The following is a 23,020-nucleotide window of genomic DNA, read 5'->3' on the forward strand; positions in this document are numbered from 1 at the left end:
AGTGCAATGCAGGCCAAAGGTAACTAAGGGAACAAGTAATCGTCCTTTTTCTAGTTGTCTAATAATCATTATCTGCTGCAGAAAATTAGTTACAGAACGGTGATGGTTTTACGTTACAATTTAAGTGGTCATATAGTAAAGTAATAAGGGTAAAGTATTTTTTAAAGAAAGATCCAAAAATACTAAAGATGGTCATCAACCGTGGTAGGTGCGTTTTGTAAGTACATTGCAGACTTCAGAGTGCAAGGGGCTTGATGCTATTTTCTAGCGAAAAAGTCCAGGCAATTTGTTATGCCTGTGCTCACTGCATATGATAGGTAACACAGAGTGGGGTGTACTATAGTCGTTACAGCATTCAAGCCAGGTTTTTAATGATGGAGCCGTGAACAAGTTTCAAGCTACTTTGATTCTCGTTTTGACGGCTCTTTACAAAGAAATTTGGGCAGTATGAAGAGGCTGCAAAATGGTTTTAAACTTAATTTCTGCTAATGGTGAGATAAAAATCCTTACTGATGTATTAACACAGCTTGAGCAGTAAATGTGAGCACTGTATAATATTTCTAAAGAGGTATCCTGCTAGTCTTGCAGTGGCCAAGTGCTTGTTTAATAACATTTAATTTAATAACATTTGGTGAAAAGGCACTTTGCTCAAATATAATCACTGTGTTTGGGTTTGGCCCTTTCCCTGAGGTATAGTGAACTTGGTGCTGATTATACAAAGCCCAGGAATGTAAAGTCCAGAATTTGGAGAAGCTACAAACAAAACCACAGGTGCCAAAAGATAGAATTTATTGAGCGCTTTCGTCTCCAAAATACAAGACTTCTTCAGAATCCCATAATAAAGCCCAGGTATGTAAAGGTCAGCTGCACAAAGTGGAATGATCATTCAGCTGGAAGCAAAACCAGTCTCTCGTTCAGCATGCTTGGAGAAGCTCACATTGGTGCCTAAAGAGTTCTGTGCTTGTCTGTTAAGGATCTTGTGTGTCATGTTTTTCTATAAGTTAAACAAGTAAAATGTCACTAGAATTTATTCAAAGGGATTCGAGTCAACAGAGCCAAATCCCACTAGTTGTAGATTGACACATTTCACCCCTTAAATGGGCTCATCGGTACAGCACAAGTGAATAGCTTGGTAATTTTCTGAAAATACTTCACTTTAAACAATGTTCTATGACAATAATATTAGGGTGACTGAAACATTTCGCAGTAATGAGCAAAGCATCAGGTAAAAAGATCACAAAGACAAAAAAAAACTTTTAGCAAAAACATCAAAAAGACCATGGCAATTGCAAGCCAAATGTGAAAGACTTAACAGAGACTTCTAAAAAGTCAGGGACATTTAGAAGCAATGTGGCTAAAACAAGTGTATGTCCTTAAGGGGTCATTTGCATATTTCCCATGGTCCTACTTCACAGGAGGTTTAAGGTATTACACAGTGAAGTCTCTGGCTTGCCAGGGTTTTTTGATGTCCTTATTTAAGCTATACTAATCCTTTTATTGTGAATTTTATATCTGAATGGCCCTTATTTTTACTATAACGTAGAGCTTGCAATAAACTACCAGTGAATTAAATAAATAACTTTGCTTTTGATTGACTCACATAGCTGAAAATAAAGACCGTGGGTTATTGGTCTGTGAAGTTTACTTCCAGGTTTCTGCAGCTCATAAGCTTAACCCCCTCCCCTTTGCTTTTTATTTGAGTCAACTCTTGAGCAGCCTATTTTTGTATGTGCATGAACACTTCAACCCTCTGCCTGCCTGCTGATTGTAAGCTCCCTCCTACCTAATTTGTCCCATTCATTCCCCATCACCAGGTCAAGGGTTAGCTTGGAGAGGGCTATCAAGGCACCTATTAGGAGTGGTTCAATTTTTTTGCCTTAAGCCCCCCCTTAGACTTGGCTAGCAACAGACCACGGGTGGGAGATGCAATGAGTGTCAGTGCTGCTGCCCCTTAATTGTGCTACTGGTTGACGTCATCAGAAATCCCCTTTTATCCACCAGATGCACCACATAGCAGTTTCCCTGGTGTGCATCAGAGAAATGTCAACCTAATATGCATGTGCCAGGAGGCACATGGACTCCGCCTCACAGGATGGGCTTGTTCATTCTCCCCTGCCTGTGCCGTCAAGCACCTGAACCACTAATTAAACTTGGGTCACCTGGGCCATAGTCAGAGATGTGTCCTTGTATATTGCCAATGCAGGCTTGTGCAACATACTTTTGAAAAACAAACATGAGTATTTCTAAAGGTCACATAATGTAGTAAGTGATAGTCCCTTAATGATGTCATTCATAAGATTGTGAGATGTCTAGACCAAATAGAGATTTTTACATTGTACACTTTGAAGGTTTTCTTTTCTTGTGATGTTTTGAGTGGTTCAAAAAACTGTAGCTGCAGGAATTATCCCGAATGTGAAGAGATAGAACTGAGAAAAATGCATTTGTGCATTTGCAGAGTATAAATATATTCTAAGCTCCTTGTTGTGTACTATACTGAACAACAAAATCACTTGGTCTTGTGAACTGTGCTATTTTCTTTACAAATGAAATGTTACTTCCCATGTCATGTGATAAAAATGATTTTTGGATTTTTTTCTTTTGCTGTCACTGAATGCATTTTGCAGTACCAGAAACTTTCATTGACCTGCATGTGTGAAGCTTGGGAGGACATACTAATGCAGATGGACTCCAGATTAACCAAGTTTGTACAGGTGAGCATAACCTTAAAGAGGAGTCTGGCTAATTTTTGATGTGTTTTGATGCGTTTCATGTGGCTGTCAGATCTGTACAGTCATTGAGAAAGACAAAAGGAGTTAAAATACTGCTGCAGTAAAATAAATAAATGCATATGCTTTTTTGTTCCTTCTTTCCTTCCCATGATCTCTGTCGCTGCACTGGGATTCGTAGATCAAACCAATCTTGGCCATCTGTGTCTTTATCTCCGTTAACATCATTTCTACTTGTAAAAGAGCTAAGTCTGAACCTGCTGTATTCTGACTTCTGGTTTTGCAGAAGGATGAAAATAAAAACAACCCAAAAATATATAGTACAGACAGGAAGAAAAGGGACAGGGCTTATCTGACACCTGCAATTGGTATTTCTCTGCTCTGTGTAATTGTTTAACCCATTTTTTGAAGTTATTCCTAAGGAAAATGAACTTTATAGGAAGGGCACATAAATGGTATCCATTTATGTCAGCTTTTTGTTGGGGGGGGGTACATGGTTCAGATTCCCTAATTGTAAATTATAATGTTTTAATGTGGTTGCATCTGGTGTTCTGAATACTGCCATCACAGTAGGTGTTACATCCTAAATCTTTCACTGAACACGAGCCTTGGCTTGATTATGAGCAAAGTAAGGTATAGAGTGGGGCAGCAATTGGAGTGTAGATGCCAGAGAATTCATCAGCTGTAAGATTAGCTTAGTTTGGGTAATGATTGTTCAGCATATCAAATGGAAATCTCCTGTAAGAAGGCAAAAGTTTTGCCCAGTTAGATTTTTTTTTCTCTGAGTCACCATGCAGTGACCTTTCAGGTGGTGGACAGGCTGTGCATTCTGTCTTAATGTTACTCTTCACAGGGTTATTACTTCTTCAAAATGCAAGAAAGCTGTGCACTTCCTTGGAAATAACTTTGTCAAAAGCTGAATTTCCTTCCCCCTTGGCAGCACTGTGATGGGTTCCAGTGGTTGTTTTATCTTTGCATCCAACTTAGTGCAGGCTGGATCCTGCTCTTGTGAAACTGGTAAAGTACCCACTCAAATCATTAAATCAGTTATTTTCCAAATTGTCTGACCTTCAGCTGTCTGAGTAGCCCTTTCCTTGAAGAGAGCAGTAGTGGGTCCTTTTCTAGAGATTCTTCCCCTTTGGTCATGTTGAACTCCTTATCCAGCAGGCTTGCTTGTCTACCACTTGGCCTTGAAGCACTCATCTGTGATTTCCTTTCGTGATATCTCTTTCTCCTCTTATTCTTGATTTTGTGGGTCTTTGGTGAGTTCCCCTATTCATTGGGAAAGCCGTGTTCTTATCCTTTGGGAAAAGGTAGTTTCCATTCTTGGGCAGGTCTCCTTCTCTTCCTAGTTCCCCGTGGTGGATGCTAGCAAGAGGGGATGTTGGGGCCACTTGTACCAATGAGTGGTGTATTCATCTTGGGGTTGTGTTATCCGTAAGTGTCTTCGTCAATTTGGTTGAACTAGTAGCCTGTCTCCCATCACCATTGGAGCAAGGAGTTTACAAGTACCTCTGTTTGATGGGGAGGAGATAACTGGGTTCTGTGAACAGATGCAGTGGCATGATGTTCTCCATGTATTCACTGTTGTAGTTATGCTTGGGTTGTCATAAAGTCCAGTCCAACATCAGGCCCAGTTCTGAGAGATGCGTCACTTTCTCCTTCATGCAGGGCAGATGCTGCCTTCCCTTGGACAGCAACGCTTCCTTGTATAAAAGCAGCAACCTCCCGCACCATATTAGTGTGACATTAACCTAGCTGACAGGAAATAAATTCCATGTTTGGGACAGTTTTCTTTCTCTTTTTATTGACTACATTTGTGGTGTCTGGTTGAAGAGCTGCCAAATGATCTGCTGTATGGTATGTCCACCTCAGAATATATAAAAACTTGTGCTTGTAAAAGGCAGATTCATCAGAGGTATATCCATGACTGGTGTCCACCGGTTAGAACCTCAAGAGGTGAATCTTGGCATCTGTATTGAGAACATATAATAAGAGTTATGATTGGAGCTTCAGTCAATTCTTTGCAGTTCATGTAGTTTTATGTTCTCCATGTATTACCAGTTACAGAAACAAGAAGTGTTCTGCTTTCTGCTTACTTTGAAAGCTTGTAAAGTACTTAGCATGGTCATGCAGACAGCAGCACATCTGTCAGTTTCTTTGCTTAAGAATTCTGGCCAAATACAAAAATAATTTGGTATCAAAGGATCGAAATCATGGAAAGATTTTAAGTATTGTTCTAATTCACTTAAATTATTAATAAAACACCCAATTGTACATGAACATGTAATTTCTATGCAGTAAGTGTGAAACTCTAATTACTGGCATTATTGACTTTAAACCTCGATGAATTACTAGAAAATAAAAGACTTTGTGAAGGATAGTGCAAAAATGTGTGTCAAAATCAGAGACATTTGAGAGGTACAGCAGGCAGAAATCAAGTGCCTCTCTGGCAGAAAGTAAAACAATTGGTCTGAAGTTGTTTTTGTTTGTCTTCAACCTGAAGGACTCTGATCTGGCATGGATCCGACTCAGCCACATACTCCAGCATTGGATCCAAAGTCCAAACCCCTCTCCTATCCATAATGTCCCACTGTCCCTCCTCCCCCCAGATCTCTTTTGCAGCTCGTTTTGAACAGCAGCGATTTTCCATTGATGTTCTTCGTGTTTCACTGTTACAGTCATTACATTTGGGTTATCCTGCTGGCAGGTTGCCCTCAGTCGGCCTGAATTCCAAAGTCTTGGGTCCTGCGTCGGTTGCTGTCACCTCTTCCCTGACGTCAGTTCATCAGGGGTATAAAAGATGCAGCCGACCCCATTTTATTCCGTCTTTCTTGCCACGCAGTGCCCGAAGCAGAAGCAGTTCGCAAGTGCTGGTCGGCCAACTCCTGAGATTTTCGTGTTCGAGTTTCAGATCTGAAGTCTTCATTAAAAGCTAAGTACCCCCTTGGGAAAACTTTTTTCTTGCTCCAGACTGATGTCAGAAAAAGTTAATAATTGTATTTCTTGTGGGAAGCAAATACCTCATAAGGACTTTCATTCTTACTGTATTCCTTGCCTAGGCCCTGACCACGACGTTGCTAGTTGTCGGTTTTGTGCTAGATTTAACCAACACACTATTAAGCATCGGTACGATTTTGCATTAAGCTATTTTGGGCGAAGATTTAATTATACAATGTCGTCGGATAGCCGTCCGACTACCGGAGTTCACAAAAAATGCAAAGACAAAGAAAAATACAGGCAACCGAGGTCCAAAACTGACTATGAAGCTTCTCCTAAGCAAGTCACCGGTTCGCCGGTTCTCAGTGAGGCGCTTTTGCAGCCCCTGACACCCGCTACTTTAGAGCTACCGACTCCCACGTGGAGTCGGACAGGCCGCTGGAAACTCAACGTATTGGAGCCTCGGAGATTATTCCCTCAGATGGGTCCGAAGCCGCTGAGCAGGCATCGGCATCTGAGGGTGTATTCAGACCTAAACAATTATATATAAAACTAACTTCAAAGACTAAAACACCGTTAAAGGCAAAGAAACAAGTTCACCAGCCACAAGGACAGGCCTCCATGCCCAAAAAACAGATGCTCAAAATGACCGAAGACTTAATTACCTTGATCAGGGATTCCCATCCCCATCCTGATAAGAGGCCTAGGCAAGAGACAGCCTATGAATCTTCAGATCAGGTTTCCATTTCTTCTGATTCCTCTTCTGATCAGGAATATTCTCTTCCCCTATGAGGATTCTGATGCTGAAGAATCAATTCCTTCAGCCTCTCCTCCTGAGGACTGCTCTTTTGGGGAAACCTTGCATACTATGAGGGAGCACTTCCACTGGGAGAGCCAAGATTTTTCAGAATCTAAGAAATGGCTCAGAGACTTCCTTTTACTACCTCAACACAGGTCTCTAGCTATTCCACCTGTGTTGGACATTGTAGATGATGTGTTCTCAGAGTCTAGTCTGACCCCTGACTCTTTACCTCCAGCTCCTGTTAAGCCGGACAGGTACTACAGGGTCCCTGACTCTCTTAAATTCCTTTTCAAAAACCCTACTGCAGACCCAGAAACTATTTCTCAGGGTCCCAAAGGGGTCAAGGCTTCTACTGCAAAAAACCCTACCCCCTCTGACAGGGATTCTAGGGCACTGGATAGATGGGGAAAAAAGATTTACACATCTGTTACTTTGGCTATAAGGGCCTTAAATTGCCAGTTTCATATGCTCAAATATCAGCAATATATCATGACACTGCTTAAACAGAAAATGACGGCAAATTCTGATTGTGCAGAAAACAAAGAAATGCAGGATTTATTGCATGCAGCTGAACAAGTTGGAAAGCATACTTTGCAATGTGGGTTTGATTCTCTGGAGGCCTCCTGCAGGACCGCTGTTACGGGTTCTGACATTAGGAGGCATGCTTGGTTAAAGGAACAAACTCTGCCTGACCATGTTAAAGCAAAATTATTAGATGCTCCTTTACAACATGATACCTTGTTTGGTGTTAAGGCAAAAGAGGTGTTAAAGAAAATGGAGGACAAAGCTAAATCTATGCAAACGGTCAAGGATTTTTTACAGGTACAGCCACCTAGATTTAGCAGACACTGGCCTACAAATAATTGGTCCTTTCCAGTCTCAGACAGACCTCAAAGGGGCAGATCCAGATGCCCTAGAGGCAGATCACAACCACAAGCATCCTACAGGCCTAAGCAGTGGAGTGCTTCTACCTCCAAAGGTGGAGAAGACAAAGCACAATCATACAGGAAACAGCCCCAATGACTTCCCCCTGCCTGCACCAAGCACTTATCTTCTGGCAGCACCCTTAGGGGGAAAACTAGCACTTTTTTCTCAAAATTGGCACAGTATAACCCAGGAGAAATGGGTTCTAGACATAGTGTCACAAGGCTACAAGTTTCATTTCCATACCCTGCCAAGGGCAGACCTGCCAAAAAATCAATGGGCAGAGTCTCAAAAACAAGTCGCAGCTCTCATGGACATCAGGGCTATTCAACAAGTGCCACAGCAAGAGCAGGGACAAGGATTTTACTCAAGACTGTTCTTGGTACCCAGAAAGGACAAAGCATGGAGACCAATACTGGACCTATCCATTCTAAACACTTTTCTGGATATACCAAAATTCAAGATGTTGACCTTACAACAGCTTCTGCCCATGCTGGGCAGCAAGGCTTGGCTCGTGACTTTAGACCTAAAAGAGGCATACCTGCATGTCCCAATCAGACAATCATGCAGAAGATTCCTCAGATTCAAGGCTGGCTCAAAGCATTACCAATTCTCTGCACTGCCCTTTGGCTTATCTACTGCGCCCAGGGTCTTCACAAAGTGCCTGGCAGCAGTAATTGCTTACTGCAGACAAAGAGGAAGACAAATATATCCCTACTTGGATGACTGCCTCATACAAGCAGAGAACAAGGACATTCTACTACAGCATCTGACGTTTGTGATAAGACTTTTAACATGCCTAAGGTACACAGTCAACAAAAAGAAATCAAAACTAGTACCCCCTCAAGAGATAATATTCCTGGGTGCAAGCTTAAATACAACTGCCCAGATGGCTTATCTCACTCCAGACAAACAAAGGCAACTGACTGCTTATTTCAAGGAAATGGCAACAAAGGCCCAGTTATCTGCAAGAAAAATTCTGCAGGCTTTTGGGCTTCATGACATCCTGCATCTTACTAATTCCATATGCAAGACTGCATATGAGGAAAATTCAATGGTACCTAAAAAGTGTCTGGACACAACACTGCCAAAGTCTGGAAACAATGATTACTCTAATTCCCTGCCTGCAACAGAAGTTTCGATGGTGGGCAAAGGCTTGTCACCAAAACAAGGGACAGCGATTCTCACTACTCCCAGCCAGGCGGAGCCTAACGACAGATGCATCAGATTATGCTTGGGGGGCACACATGGCAGGAAGAGGCATTCAGGGCACCTGGTCCACAAACCAAAAGCATCTACATATCAATCAAAAAGAGATGCTAGCTGTTCAAAATACCCTGACAGCCTTCAAGGACCTACTTCATCCGGGACAACTACTGATAAAGACAGACAACAACATGGTCATGTGGTACATAAACAGGCAGGGGGGGCCACTCATTCTTATCCCCTGTGCAGACTAGCCATGACTTTATGGGACACAGCATTGACTTACCAAGTTCATCTGCAGGCACAAATTCCTGCCAGGAAAGGAAAATACTCTGGCAGACGAGCTAAGCAGAAACCTCATGGATCCCCACGAGTGGCACCTGAATCCACAAGTCTTCAGCATGATAACAAAGAAATGGGGATGCCTGATAGATAGATCTATTTGCCTCCCCTCAAAACAATCAACTAAAAAGATTCTGCACAAGGACTTATCACAGACAAGCTTGGAAAGTGGACGCCTTATCTTTCTACTGGACAAACCTATCAGTATATGCCTTTCCTCCACTGTCAGGCAGGAGAAACCAAAAATGATTCTGATTGCCCCAGACTGGCCACGCCAGTACTGGTATCCAATCTTAAGGAACTTGTCCCAATACCCAGCCTGGACCTTACCTCAAATACCTCATCTACTGTCCCAGCAAAATAATCAGATTCTGCACAGCCAACTCGGGACCCCAAACCTGGCAGCATGGCGGATAATGTAGCCATACAAACCACACCTCTCAGTAAAGCTGTGATGAATGTCATTTTAGAAGCCAGAAGGCCTAGTACTAGAAAATCCTATGCTGGGAAATAGAAGAGATTTTGCGCTTGGAACCAAGCTCAAGGAACTGATACAGCTGTCCCAAATATTCCTCAGATTTTGCAATACTTAACTGAGATGCTGGACAAAGGCCTATCTTTTTCATCAATTAAAATCCATGCCTCTGCCATTTCGGCTCATTACAATACAGAGCCACCACTCTTTTCTCATCCTTTATTAAGGCAGTACCTCAGAGGAGCCAAAAACTTACTTAAGGCCTCCAAGGAGAACGCCAGTACCTGCATGGGACCTCAATTATGTCTTGGAAAAACTCACCTTACCTCCTTTTGAGCCAGCTGCTACTGCAGATATAAAGTTCTTATCTTGGAAAACAGCTCTGCTCCTAGCAATAACTTCTGCAAGACGAGTTTCAGAGCTACAGGCTCTCATGGCTGTGGATCCCTTTATCATTTTTTATCCAGACAGGGTCTTTCTGAGAACAAACCCTACATTTATGCCTAAGGTGGTATCCAGTGTAGCCCTTAACCAAACAATTCATTTGACAACTTTTTATCCAAATCCACAGAACAAGGGGGAGAAAATTCTGCATTCTTTGGATGTACACGGACAACTTAGATTCTACTTGGACAAAACTAAAAGTTTTCAGAAAGACAGAACAATTACTAGTGGCATATGCCACAGCATCACAAGGAAAGGCCATCTCCAAGCAGACTATTTCAAAGTGGATAGGTCACTGCATTCATTTCTGCTACTCACAACATGGCAAACCAGTGCCTAGGGGCATTAGGCCACATTCAACCAGAGCTGCAGCCACTTCTGCAGCCTTTCTCAGGGGATTACCAACCAAAGACATTTTAGAGGCTGCTACTTGGAGTTCAGTGCATACCTTTACAAAACATTACAATCTGCCTCTTTACTCTAAATCCAGGGCAGGCTTTGCCACTGCAGTTCTGCAGGGCCTCATAGTCACTCGTAATGCTGTCTAGCTCCAGCCACCCAACCATAGCTTTGGGACTCAACCCAAATGTAATGACTGCAACAGTGAAACAAGAACATAGTACAGTTGTGTACACTTACCATAAATGTAGATGTTCGAGTGTATTCACTGTTGCAGTCCAGGTTTACCCACCTGCCATCCCCCTTATTTTTGCTGGAACTTATCTTTACTTCTCTATTCTATACAACCTAGGTGGTGTATTTGCTTATAGATGAAGGTAAAGTTTATTTTGGTGCATGTATGTTTTATTTACATAATTTTAGCCTACCCTTTTGGAGGCACCTGACATCTGGGGAAAGAAAAACTGAATAAAATGGCGTCGGCTGCATCTTTTATACCCCTGATGAACTGACGTCAGGGAAGAGGCGAACGCAACCGACGCAGGAACCAAGACTTTGGAATTCAGGCCAACTGAGGGCAACCTGCCAGCAGGATAACCCAAATGTAATGACTGCAACAGTGAATACACTCGAACATCTACATTTATGGTAAGTGTACACAACTGTACTTTCCAAGCTCTGGGTGTTGCAAGTGCCCTTTTTTAGGTTCTTTTTTCTATCTTCTCCCCCCTCTGACAGAGGCCTCTTCTTCCTCCCCAGCTTCTAGGACTCAAGCTCCCGCTAAGAAGTCCGGAGACGAGGGCCATTCTAAAGAAAGGGATAGGCCTAGGAAGCAGTCTGCTGGTAACTCTCCCTTGGCCGAACCGCCAGCTATGTCCTGCCCAGATCCGAGCCAGAGTTCCCCTCTTCTCCAGTCTCCTCACTTTTCCCCAGAGCCAGTGACCTCTCAGGCTCAGTCCCCCTGTCTCTACTTCTCACTTGTGCCATTCCAGGCCCGGGTTGATAGCCTCTTTGGTCTGGTCCACTCAGAGTCTGAAGCTGACGTGGACAGAATGATGCTGAAATTCCTTCGGACCCAGATTCATCTGGGAGTCTTGCCTGCTCCATCCCTTTCTGGCGCCAGGAGCATACAGTCCGCCTTTCTCCCTATCGCTTCTTCTCCCATCAGATCCCTGGTTTCTGAGTCCTTGGGTCCGAGGTTCCTGGATGTCAAGGGGTCAGCACCGATGGTACCTTGACTTTGACCATTGCCTTGAGTGATTTTGGCTCTGATGTTTTTGGATCCAACCGACTCTCGGAGATGTAGCCTCTGGATCAGATCTGAGGGGTTGGTGTCAACTTTGGGGATTTCAGAGTCAACCCTTCCCCTGGGAGCCTCGACTCTGGCTCCCCATTCAGCACAGAGGGTGGGAGATCTCCCTTTGCTCTGGCCGTCCCGCCTTTAGGGATCTACTCAACTTCCGCATTCAAGGTGGTGGAGAGGGTTCTCTTGGCTCCCTCAAGAGTCTTAACACACTCTTCCTCAGATTCCATCCTGGCTCCCTCTCTCTCTGGGTGGGAGTCTGCCATCCTGTCCCCTCAGAGACAGCCTGTCACCAGTTCACCCCAGAAGGTTCCCACCCGGGAACTCTGAGTCCTCAGAGTCCTCCCCAGAATCCCCCCCCCAAGAGCCCCCTCAGAAACGTACATGTAAGAGGAGCCACTTAGATTCCCCACCGGAGTCTCTCACCGACGATACCGACTTGGAGGAAGGGGAGGGTTCCTCCCGGTCACCCCCACCCTCCCAGAGGATGGCTCCTTTGGAGTCATCATGGACATCCTTCGTCAACATGGTGGGTGGTCTACCTTCAAGCCCAACCCGGACAAGTCGGTATTTCCGGAGGTGTTTGGCACAGGACCTTCTCCCTCCTGGGTTAACCCACTGTAGATCCTTTAGTGGATCTCATCTCCTCTAGGGCGTGGAAGAAACCGGACACGGTTGAGCCCATCCCTAGAAGCCCGGACAAAGTGCTTAGCGCTCCATCTCTGACAAGCCTCACTGGTCCAAGGGGTCCATAGTTGATGCCATAGTGGTTGCGATGGCCACAAAGAAGGAGCTGGCTCAGGAGAGCTCCTCTGTCCACCCTCAAGACAGGGAGTCTCAGGTGATGGATCATTTTGGGAAACAGACCTACGCGTCACCCACCCTTGCCTTACATGCCCTGAATTATTTGGCACATAAACTGCAGAGGGACCTGGTCAAGGAGGTCTCTGAGTCTGCTCCAGGGTCCATGTCGGTGGAAGCTTTTTCCTTCTGCAGGGCCACCCTCACTTCCATTTTGAATATGTTTATGAGGCTTCTCTGATATGCTACCGAGGGTGCCTCCAGGGCTGCGGGAACAGACGTAGCCATTAGGCAGCATGCCTGACTTCAGCTTTGCACTTTTTCTGCGCCCATTAAGGTGTCTTTCATGAACACTCCCTACGACAGTTCCACCTTGTTTGGAAAAATGGTTCATGATACATTAACCCAAAACAAGAAAGACGGGAAGACCTTCTCTGCCGTTAGGATCCACTTTTCCACCCCACAGTGATCCTTTTCAAGGAATCAGCGTGGGGTCAAGAGGATGTGGTTTCGGAAGTCTCGGGGTTCTTCCCAAGATGCTCAGGATTCGTCTTCCCCCCAGGGTCAGAGGGGGATAGACAGACACCTCCCTCATGGCAGAGGGGTTCCAAAGAACCAAGGGTCTTGAGATTCCTTCCTGGACAAACCTTTCCTGCAACCCTGAGAGGTTGCCTGACTGCTAGTCTTTGGAGGCAGTTGGGGGTTGACTATCTCTACACCCAACAGCCTGGGAATCGGTTACAAATGATTGTTGGGTTCTGCAGATCATATCCAGAGGTTACTTGATTCCCTTTCTCCATTCCCCCATTCCTCCCAGACACCTCCCAGCTGTGCCTCCCAGTCAGCGGGAGGTGGCAGCTGCAGAAATTGCCAGGTTGCTCACAAAATGAGTCATCCAGACCAGGCATCAGGTTCTTTTTTTTGCCAAAGAAAATGGCTGATTTAAGACCCATTCTGGATCTTTCAACCCTGAGCCTGTTGGTTGCCAAAACGAAATTCTGGATGGTCACGTTCAATACATTCTGCCTTTTCTGCAGATGAATGACTGGATGTGCTTGGTGGACCTCCAGGACGCATACTACCATATCAAGATGGACAGATGCTCTCTGAAGTTCCTCCGCTTCCGGCTGGGAGCCAGTCATTTTCAGTTCAGAGTGCTTCCCTTTGGTCTCACCACTGTCCCCTGAGTGTTCACCAAACTGATGGCGGTAGCGACTGTTCACCTGTGTCTTCAGGGTTTTCAGGTCTTTCCTTTCCTGAATGATTGGCTCCTCTTCACTTCCTCCAGGCATCGGCTGACTCAGACCAGGGATCATGTCTTTCAAATTGCTCAGTCCCTAATTATTACCATAAACCCCAACAAGTCTCAACTGGCACACTTCAGGTACTGGATTTCATAGGTGCTCAGTTAGACACTACTCAGGTCAAGGTGTTTCTACCTCTGGACATACTGTTGTCACTCCGCCGTCATGTGATGTACATTCTTCAAGCCTACTCTCCCCCGGTGGGCTTAGTTCTTCAGGCGTTGGTGTCCATGGCTGCTACGATCACTCTCATCCCAACTGTGCGCCTCCATATGAGGGTTGTGTAGTAGACCTTAGCGGTTTAATGGTCCTTGCTAGATCTTCCTTTGTCACATCCTTGCTAGATCTTCCTTTGTCACATTCTGTTCAACTGTCTCGTGTTTGCAGGGACTTTCTTCTTTGGTGACTCCAATCTCCGGACCTCCTTCAGGGTCATCCATTTGTTCTTCCCTCTCCCGTAATCACTGTGACCATGGGCACCTCCCTTCTCAGGTGGGGGGGGGGCATTGCATGAGAAGGACGGTCCAAGGTACGTCGTCCTCTCTGGAGACCAGCCTGCATGTCAGTGTCCTGGAGATGAGGGTAGTGTCTCTGGGGTTGCAAGCTGTCCATGCCTTTTTTCCTCCTGGGACTATTGCCTTACAGACTAGACAATATGTCTGTAGTCTGGTACATCAACAAACTGGGGAGAATCAGATCTTATCCCCTTTGCCGCAAGACCATGAGATTGTGGGAGTGGGCAATCTCCACTGGTCATTTTCTGGTGGCAACACACATTCCGGGGAAGTCCAGCATTCTGACAGACAGGCTCAGCTGTTCTATTCTGATGCCTTACAAGTGGTCTCTGAATCCATCAGTAGCGGACAAGATCTTTCTAAAGTGGGGTCGGCCTTGCTGCGATCTCTTCACCTCTCCTTCCAATGCAAAGTGCAGCGAGTATTTTGCTCTGATTCCACCCCACCCCCCACCCCACCCCCCCCGGGGAGTCCACCAGAGGCACTCTAGTCCATGCTTGGCCCGCCAGTCTACTGTGTGCATATCCTCCACTTCCTTTGATTCCCAAGTTCATCCAGAAAGCTCAATGGCTGGGGAGCTTAATGATCGTGATTAATAGAATTATTGGCAACAGGACCAATAAAGTTGGATGGCACCAAATATTAAATAATAAAAAAAAGAAATGGATTATAAAGTTGGGAGGCTTATTCCCACCAGGGCATAATGAGTATTTGTGATTGACCAATTAGCCAAAGACTCATTCATAGGTTAGATTATAAAAGAACGCAATTGTATCATTGTTTTTTATCACACTGATGAAGGCTATGTATTTTGTATAGCCAAAACCAGTCTGTTACTGTTTCCTTTTATTATGTTTGAGGCTATTTAGCCATTTAAGCTGTTAAATATTGAATGCTACAGTTTGCTGGCTCTCTGGTATTTTTTAGAACTTAATTATCCTCATTGCCCCTTTCTGGCCTCACCAAGTTTGGTTCCCCACTCTGTGGTCTCATGTAGCGTGTCCTCCTTGGACTCTAGAACTGGTTCTGGATCTGATTACACACCCTTCGGGGGTTCCTCACCCGGACTTAGTCAGCCTGAAGCTCACGGCTTGGCTGCTACAATTTCCATGATGGCAAGGACTCCCGAGCTGTCTTCTCCTGTTAAGAAGATCCTGGTTGCGGCTCACAAATCTTACCAGGAAGGTCTACTTAAGCAAATAGAAGCATTTTTCGATCTGGGCTTCTCAGCATGACCAGGATCCCTTTACTGCACCAGTCTCTGCCATTTTGGATTGTTTGGCGGACATTTTTAATCTTGGCTGTAGTTTCCCAGAGGTTAAGGTCCAATTAGCAGAGATTTCCAATTTCCACATAGGCTAAAATTTGGCGTCCTTGGCTTCTTCTCGGCTCTGTAAGGCCTTTCTAAAAGGACCTTTCTACATAGGCATCCGGTTAAGGGCATGGACCCCATGCCCCCTTGGGACCTTACCTTTGTTCCTTAAGCCTTGCTTTCTCCCCCATTTGAACTAGCTGCCATGGTTGATCTGCATTTTTGTCATGGAAAATGGCCTTTTTGGTGGCAGTTACCTCAGCCAAGAGGGTTTTTGAAATTCAAGCCTCATCTATCAAGACTCCTTATCTAGTCTTTCATAAAGAGAGGGTGTCCTTTCAGACCAATCCCTCTTCCCTGCCAAAGGTGGCTTCAGAATCCAATATTAACCAGGTCATTAATTTCCCTGTTTTCTTTCCAAATTTCCAAAGTAAAGGGGAGCACAAATTGCGCTTGCCAGATTTCACAGGTAGCTGCATTTCTATCTGCATAGAACAAAAACTTTCCGTAAGCCAAATCAGCTTTTGTCTCCTTTTCTAAACCTTACTTGGGGAAGCCTGTTCCCAAAGTTACAATTGCTCGATAGATTTTAGAGTGCATTTCTTTGGCCTATCGAGCCAATGGTTTGTCTCCACCAGGACAGGTCCAGGCTCTGCAGCCTTTTGATCCAGGATTTCTCTTGATGATATCTGTTCTGCAGTGACCTGGGCATCGTAGTACACTTTTATTTCTCATTATAAATTGGATCTTCTTTCCAGGAGCAGGGCATCTTTTGGTTCAGCCATGCTCTGGAATCTCCTTCCTTGAGGACCTCCCAGGGTTTTATTGATGTTCATCGTGTTACCCTGCTGCAGTCATCGCACTTGGGTTATCCTGTCGTCAGGCGGTCCCGCAGTCGGCCGGAATTCCAAAGTCTTGGTCTGGCGTCGGCTGCTGTCGCTTCTTCCCTGACGTCAGTGCGCGAGGGGTATATATAATGCAACCGACGCCATTTTCTTCAGTCTTTCTTGCAGCGCGGTGTGCGAAGCAGAAGCAGTTTGCAAGTGCCGGTCGGCCGACTCCTGAGATTTTCGAATTCGAATTTCAGACCGAAGTCTTCTATAAAGCTAAGTACCCCGTTGGGGAAACTTTTCTTGCCTCAGACCGATGTCAGAAAAAGTTAACAATTGTATTTCTTGTGGGAAGCAAATACCTCATAAGGATTTTCATTCTTATTGCATACTTTGCCTAGGCCCAGACCACGACGGCACTACTTGTCGTTTTTGTGCTAGGTTTAATAAGCGTACTATTAAAAGATGCTTTGATTTTGCACGACACTACTTCGGTAGGAAATTTAACTACATCATGCCGTCGGAGCAACCGACTACCGGCATGGACAAAAAACGCAAGGATAAGGACAGACAGCCCAGGCCTAAGCCAGATTCCGAGGCCTCGGCTGGTCCGGTCTCCGGTCCTCAGTGAGGCTCCGACGCAGCCCCTGACTACCGCAGATCTGGAACCCGAGACCACTATGGAAATTTTGGCGGAATGCACCAGGCCGACGCAGCCATTTAGTTCAGGCCCTACCGACGACATTGCTGCAAAAGACGTCGGTGCTACAGAAACGCCATCGGTTTCTGAAGGCATTTGCAGACCGATGACTCTCACCATTAAAACGTTTTCTAAGACGAAGACTCCTACTAAGTCTAAAAGGGCTGCACTTCAGTCTCCTGTTCAAGGCCCCATGCCTAAGAAACAGATGCTCAAAATGGCTGAAGATTTGATTTCTTTAATCAGGGGTTCCCAGCCCCCTCTTGACAAAAGGCCTAGACAAGAGGAAGATTATGCATCCTCTGAACAAGTGTCCATTTCTTCAGACACCTCTGAGGACCAAGATTACTCCTTCTCCCCTTATGAAGATTCTGATGCTGAGGATTCTATTCCCTCAGCTTCTCCTCCTGAAGACTACTCCTTTGGGGAAACTTTACACACTATGAGGGAACATTTTCACTGGGAAGGTCAGGACTACTCTGACCCGAAGAAAAGGCTCAGAGAGTTTCTTTTACTCTCCCAACACAGACCACCTGCCATCCCACCAGTTTTGAACATTGTGGATGATGTTTACTTAGAATCCAGTTTGAACCCAGACTCTCTACCTCCTGCTCTGGCTAAGCCTGACAGATACTATAGAGTGCCTGATTCCCACAAATTTCTTTACAAAAGCCCTGTAGCTGACCCAGAGACTATCTCCCAGGGTCCCAAGGGGGCTAAGGCTTCTATGGCTAAAAACCCTGTACCTTCTGAGAGGGATTCCAGAGCACTAGACAGGTGGGGGAAAAAGGTTTACACCTCAGCCATAATAGCTATGAGGGCACTGAATTGCCAATTTCACATGCTTAAGTATCAGCAATTCCTAATCTCTCAGTTAAAGCAAAGAATAACCACTCTCCTTCAACAATCTGAATTGAAAGAAGTACAGGATCTGTTGCACGCCACTGAACAGGTGGGCAAACATGCCTTACAATGTGGGTTTGATTCTTTGGAGGCCTCCTGCAGAGCAGCTGTCACTGGGTCTGTTATACGTAGGTATGCTTGGTTAAAGGAACAAACTCTGCCTGATCATGTTAAAGCAAAACTTCTAGATACTCCCTTACAGCAGGATGTTCTTTTTGGAGTTAAAGCAGAAGAAGTCTTAAAGAAAATGGAGGATAAGGCAAAATCTATGCAGACAGTCAAAGATTTCCTACAGGTACAACCCCCTCACTTCAGCAGAAACTGGCCAACAAAAAATTGGTTCTTTCCAGCTACTGACAGACCAGAGAGGGGTAAATACAGACGTCCAAGGGGCAGAGGACAACCACAAGCCCAGTATAAACCTCGCCAGTGGGGCACTACAACACAGAAGGGAGGAGAAGACAGGTCCCAATCCACCAGAAGGCAAACTCAATGACTTGCACCTCATCTGGCCAAGCAATACTCTCTCTTGGCAGCCCCCTTGGGGGGAAAACTCGCACTATGTCCTTCAAGGATGCATCTGCAGTCCTTACAAATGGGTTGTCCTGTCGTCAGGCAGCCCTTCGGTCGGCCGGATTCCAAAGTCTGGGTCTGGCCTCGGCTGGTGTCGCACTTCACCCGACGTCATAGCTGCAGTTCTTCGGGTATAAAGGCATCAGCCAACGCCATTTTCCTCAGTCTTTCTTGCCGCGTGGCGCCCGAAGCAGAAGCTGTTCGCAAGTGCCGGTCGGTCAGAACCAGAGATTACTACTACAAGTATCGAAGACTTCTAAAAAGCTAAGTACCCCGTTGGGGACTCTTTCTTGCCTCAGCCGATGTCAGAAAAAGAGAATAACTGTTTAACTTGTGGGAAACAAATACCTCATAAAGATTTCCACTCTTACTGCTTACCTTGCTTAGGCCCAGACCACGACGTAGCAGCTTGTCTAGCCTGTGCTTCTTTCAACCGACGGACGCTTAGACGTCGGTCGGAATTTGCTGAAGAGTTTTTCGGCTCCGCTTTTGCTTACATTATGCCGTTGGATACTCTGACTACGCAAATTTCTAAAAAGCGCAAGGAAAAGGACCGACACTCGCGGTCCGCGGTTTCGGCCGAAACCGCGGTTAATCAACAGAGTGTCTCGGTTTCAGCTGAAACCGAGTCCACGGTTCTTCCTTCGGCCGAAAGCTTGCCACTTTCCGAGGCCTCATCCAGCTTGGCTGAATCTGCTACTGAAATCCCACCTGCTCTTGCAGGTTCACAGGATTTATCTGATACTATCCCTTTGGATATTTCTACCCCTGCACGTGGAGCTGCTAGGCCTCCTGCATCCATGTCGATTAAGGCCTTTGCCAGGGCCAAAGCAGCAAAAACTACCAAAACTGTGCCTGCTAAGACCCCCTCTCACAGGCCTAGCTCTAGTTCACAAATGCTTAGTCTAGCAGAGGATCTCATTTCCTTGATCCGGGGATCCCAACCACATCCAGACAGGGCCTCTCACCCACCTCCAGAGAAGAGGACTAGAGTAGAGCCCCCTGAGCCAGTTTCTTCAGATGGCTCCTCTGATGAATCAGATAATTCAAATCCTCCAGAGGGCCCTTTTTCTCCTTATGAGGACTCCGATGCAGAAGAGTCCATTCCTTCCGCCTCTCCACCTGAGGAATTTTCTTTTGGGGAAACCTTGCATGCTATGAGGGAACAATTTCAATGGCAGGGCCAGGATTTTTCAGACTCTAGGAAAAGGCTTAGAACCTTTTTGCATTTGCCACAGCATAGGCCTTTAGCCATTCCTCCAGTACTTACTGTTGTGGATGATGCTTTTAATGATGCTTGTACTGCTCCTGATTCTCTTCCTCCGGCCCCTGCTAAGCCCGATAGGTACTACAGGGTTCGGACACACATTATCATTTGTATAAGGCCCCTTTGCAGATCCGAAACTATCTCCCAGGGACCCAAGGCTGTAGCAGCTACCTCTACCAAAAACCCACAGCCCTCTGAAAGGGAATCTAGGGCCTTGGAGAGATGGGGTAAAAAAGTTTACACTTCTGCTACTCTTTCAGCTAGGGCCTTGAACTGTCAATTCCACAAGATTCAGTATCAGGAATTTATGTTAGACCAGTTAACTAAAAACTGTCCTCGGATGAACCATTAGACAAAAATCTGTACAGGAAATGGTACATAACATTCAGCAGGTCAGTAATCATTCCTTAAAATGCGGCTATGATGCACTGGAGGCTTCCTTTAGATCAGCCATGACTGGCACAGTGATCAGAAGACATGCATGGTTAAAAGAGCAGTCCTTACCAGACCATGTTAAATCAAAGCTCCTAGATGCTCCCATGGATAAGCTCAATTTGTTTGGCTCCCCTGCACAGCAGGTGCTGAAGAAGGTGGAAGAGAAAGCAAAATCAGTCCAGACAGTCAAGGATTTCTTGCAGGTCCAGCCTCCAAGGTTTAGCAGGAACTGGCCTTCCAAGAATTGGTCCTTTCCAGACACCTCCAGAGCTCTGAGAGGCAGGAATAGGCGCTCAAGAGGCAGGGGTCAATCCAGAGGTGCCTACAGGGGACGTCAGTGGCAGGCTAACAACCAGCGAGGTACAGCCACAGATCCAGCCACCACCACTTCCACAGGACAATCACATTGACTTGGCTCTGGCACCGCCTACCAGGGAACAACTAGAGGCACCCTTAGGCGGGAAGCTAGCCTTATTTTCAGGAAACTGGCATTACATCACCGGAGACAAATGGATTTTACAGACAATAGACCAAGGTTATAGGTTTCACTTCCATACTCTACCAAGGAAGAGAGGAATGCCAAACCTACCTCCAAATCAGAAGGCAGAAGCTCTACAACAAATAACTCACTTATTAAGGATGAGAGCTGTAGAAAGGGTACCATCTATGGAACAAGGGCAAGGATTTTACTCCAGACTCTTCCTGGTACCAAGAAAAGAAAACCATTGGAGACCTATTCTCGACCTGTCCGCTTTAAACACATACCTCATTGTTCCAAAATTCAAAATGCTGACCCTACAGCAGCTTCTTCCCATGCTGGGCAAGGAGTCTTGGCTGGTAACTCTAGATCTCAAGGAGGCATACCTGCACGTCCCCATACGACCAAATTGCAGAAGATACCTCATATTTCTTGCAGGATCAGAGCATTATCAATTCTCAGCATTGCCCTTTGGCTTATCTACTGCGCCCAGAGTATTCACGAAATGCCTGGCATCAGTAATTGCTCATTGCAGACTTCAGGGAATTCAAATTTACCCTTACCTGGACGACTGCCTGTTACAAGCGGACAACAAATCAAATTAACAAAAGATTTACAAAGGGTCATTCATCTACTACAAGCCCTGGGATACACAGTCAATATAAAAAAGTCAAGGCTGATACCATCCCAAAGGATAACCTTCTTGGGTGCAGATCTGGACACATCAAAACAAATGGCATTCCTGACAGTAGAAAACAGGAGCAACTCCTTTCTACTTCATGGCACTAACAAAGCAGAACCAGCTAACAGCAAGAAAAGTCCTGCAAGCTCTCGGTTACATGGCATCCTGCATAATATTGATTCCACATGCCAGACTACATATGAGAAAGTTACAGTGGTACCTAAGGAATTTATGGTCTCGGCACAAGCACAGCCTAGAAACCCAAATTCCAATAATTCCATGCCTGAAGCAAGAATTCCAATGGTGGGCTCAGGCCTGTCAATCAAACAAGGGACTGCCCTTCCACAGCACTCAACCAAGCCAGACCATCACAACAGACGCCTCAGACCTCGGTTGGGGGCACACATGCTGGACAAGTGCATACAAGGCTTATGGACTCAAGACCAGCTGCACCTACACATAAATCAAAAGGAAATGCTGGCAGTAAAACTGGCAATTCAGGCATTCAGACCATTTCTTCGACAGGGTCAACTGCTGATAAGGACGGACAACACCACAGTTATGTGGTACATCAACAAACAGGGAGGCACACATTCATACCCTCTATGCCGGATGGTAATGGACCTCTGGAATGTGGCACTGAGCTTCAACATTCAGTTACAAGCAATTTTTGTGCCAGGAAAACAAAATATACTAGCAGACATCCTAAGCAGAACTACCACGGATGCCCACGAATGGATGCTGCATCCGGACATTTTCAGAACCATTACAGGGAAATGGGGACTACCAGAAATGGACTTATTTGCATCCCCACACAATCACCAACTGAAAAAATTCTGCACAAGGACGTACCACCCACTTGCTTGGAAAGTGGACTCCCTATCTTTCAGTTGGAAAAACCTGACAGCATATGCATTCCCACCTCTTCCTTTGATGCACAAGGTGCTATTGAAGATCAAAGAAGACCGTCCAAGGATCATCCTGATAGCGCCAGACTGGCCAAGGCAACATTGGTACCCATTACTGAGGAGTATGTCTCGGGAACAAATATGGCCTCTGCCCCTAGTTCCCTTGCTGTTAACACAGAACACCTTCAAAACCCTCCATCCAAACCTGAAAACATTGCAGCTGGCTGCCTGGAACATTGCATAAGACCAAATAACCCAGATTTATCTCAAAGGGTTAAAGACATTATCTTGGAGGCTCGCAGACCCTCAACAAGAAAAAATTATTCAGCAAAATGGAAAAGATACCTCATTTGGAGTACTGCAAAAGGAGAGAATGTGTCACTGGTAAACCTAGCTAACATCCTGGAATACTTGGCAGAGCTCTTCCACAACGGCCTGTCCTATTCTTCCATTAAGATTCATGCATCGGCTATTTCAGCAGAATACAACTTGGATCCTCCAGTCCTCTCACATCCTCTGCTCAGGCAGTTTCTGAGAGGAATTAAAAATGTAAAACCACCTAGGAAGCCACCATTGCCAGCTTGGGACTTGAACTTTGTGCTAGAAAAGTTGACACTCCCTCCTTTCGAGCCAGCAGCAACAGCAGAATTACAGTACTTATCATGGAAGACTGCTTTCCTGCTTGCAATCACTTCAGCAAGAAGGGTATCTGAGCTACAGGCATTAATGGCAGTACAGCCCTTCCTGATCT

The 23,020-nt window shown here is 45.5% G+C and overlaps 1 protein-coding gene across 1 annotated transcript in view; it reads left to right on the forward strand.

The window, feature by feature from the left end:
- ANAPC4 (anaphase promoting complex subunit 4) overlaps positions 1–23,020 on the forward strand; it is a 1,069,940-nt gene that overhangs the window by 451,435 nt on the left and 595,485 nt on the right. The window contains exon 10 of the mRNA XM_044062163.1: positions 2,625–2,711. Within this exon, the coding sequence (XP_043918098.1) occupies positions 2,625–2,711 (87 nt within the window). The remainder of the gene's footprint in view (positions 1–2,624; positions 2,712–23,020) is intronic.

Source organism: Protopterus annectens, chromosome 2.part1, assembly GCF_019279795.1.
Source record: "Protopterus annectens isolate FY-2018-M chromosome 2.part1, PAN1.0, whole genome shotgun sequence".
Lineage (NCBI taxonomy): Eukaryota > Metazoa > Chordata > Ceratodontiformes > Protopteridae > Protopterus > Protopterus annectens.